Below are 1,499 nucleotides of genomic sequence, written 5' to 3' on the forward strand. Positions count from 1 at the left end.
GGCTTTGGGTCCCCCTTTGCACTCACAACACGTTGAACTGCAGCAGTTGCACGGCCAGGCTCTCGCAGAAGCCCTCCACGGCGAACTTGGAGGCAGCGTAGACGTCATTGAAGATGATCCCTGTGCACCCAAAGGGGTTGAGCTCGTCGAGGACCCCCCCACCTTTGGGTGCTGAGCTCAATGGGACCCCCCCAGCTCACCCTGCAGCCCCATGACGCTGCTGACCACCACGATGTGGCCGCTCTGCCTCCTCTTCATGTCGGGTAACACGGCCTTGATCATCCTCACGGCGCCGAAGAAGTTGGTGTCGAAGATTCTCTTCATCTCCTCCACGCTGATGCTCTCCACCGGCCCCACGTGCCCCACACCCGCATTGTTCACTGAAGCACGGTGCAGGGGGGCTCAGAGAGCCCCATAAGCGCCCCATAGGTGCCCTGAACCCCCCCAAACTCACCCAACACGTCCACCCGGCCCCCCGGGATGCTCCCCATGCACTCGGCCACGGAGCTGTCGCTGCACACGTCCAGGCGTTGGATGCTCAGTGTCTTTCCCAGTGCTGCTCCCGCTGCTTCCTCTAGTTTCTCCTTCTTCCGTAGGTCCCGCATGGTGGCGATGACTGGAGGGGAGCCCCGAGCCCGTCACGGGGACCCCAAAGCCCCGAGGGTCAAGCCAGGACAGCGTTCCCTAAGCTGCTTTGGTAACATGGAGCTTAATCCCTGCCCTGGGCTAATCCGTGCGCTGGGGTCAGTGGGAGGACAGCAGGGTCATGGATACACGCGTGGAGTGATGGATACACACGTGGAGTCATGGATACACACGTGGAGTGATGGACACACACGTGGAGTCATGGATACACACATGGAGTGATGGACACACACGTGGAGTCATGGACACACACATGGAGTGATGGACACACACGTGGAATCATGGATACACATGTGGAGTGATGGACACGTGCAGTCATGGATACACATGTGGAGCCGTGGATACACATGTGGAGTGATGGATACACAGATGGAGTGATGGATATACATGTGGAGTGATGGACACATGGAATAATGGACACATGGAGTGATGGACACACACATGGAATGATGGACACACACGTGGAGTGATGGATATACACATGGAGTGATGGACACAGATATGGAGTGGTAGACACATGGAGTGATGGACACACATGTGGAGTGATGGATACACACATGGAGCGATGGACTCGTGGAGTTATGGATACACACATATGGAGTCATGGACACACATGGAGCAATGGACACACACATGGAGTCGTGGATACACATGTGGAGTCATGGACACACACGTGGAGCGATGGACACACACACGGGGACACGGAGAGCACACACGTGTGTGGGAACACACCGTGTTGTCCGTATCGCTATGGGGCTGCCCCATAACCCCAATTCTACTCCTATTGGGGACCCCTTCGGGGTGTCCCCCCCCCCAGCCCATTGCCCGTCCCGGAGGGCTCCGATGCTCACCCT

The 1,499-nt window shown here is 57.5% G+C and overlaps 1 protein-coding gene across 1 annotated transcript in view; it reads right to left on the minus strand.

Moving 5' to 3' along the window:
* Nucleotides 1–616, minus strand: part of RDH8 (retinol dehydrogenase 8 (all-trans)) — a gene marked incomplete at both ends in the record, with an annotated part of 1,545 nt that extends 929 nt beyond the window's left edge. The window contains 3 exon segments of the mRNA XM_010010449.1: nucleotides 12–120; nucleotides 201–380; nucleotides 455–616. Coding sequence (XP_010008751.1) covers nucleotides 12–120; nucleotides 201–380; nucleotides 455–616 — 451 coding nt within the window.
* Between the last annotated feature and the right edge of the window lie 883 nt (nucleotides 617–1,499).

The sequence above is a fragment of the Nestor notabilis genome, unplaced genomic scaffold (assembly GCF_000696875.1).
Source record: "Nestor notabilis isolate BGI_N333 unplaced genomic scaffold, ASM69687v1 scaffold18542, whole genome shotgun sequence".
In the NCBI taxonomy this organism is placed as follows: Eukaryota; Metazoa; Chordata; class Aves; order Psittaciformes; family Psittacidae; genus Nestor; species Nestor notabilis.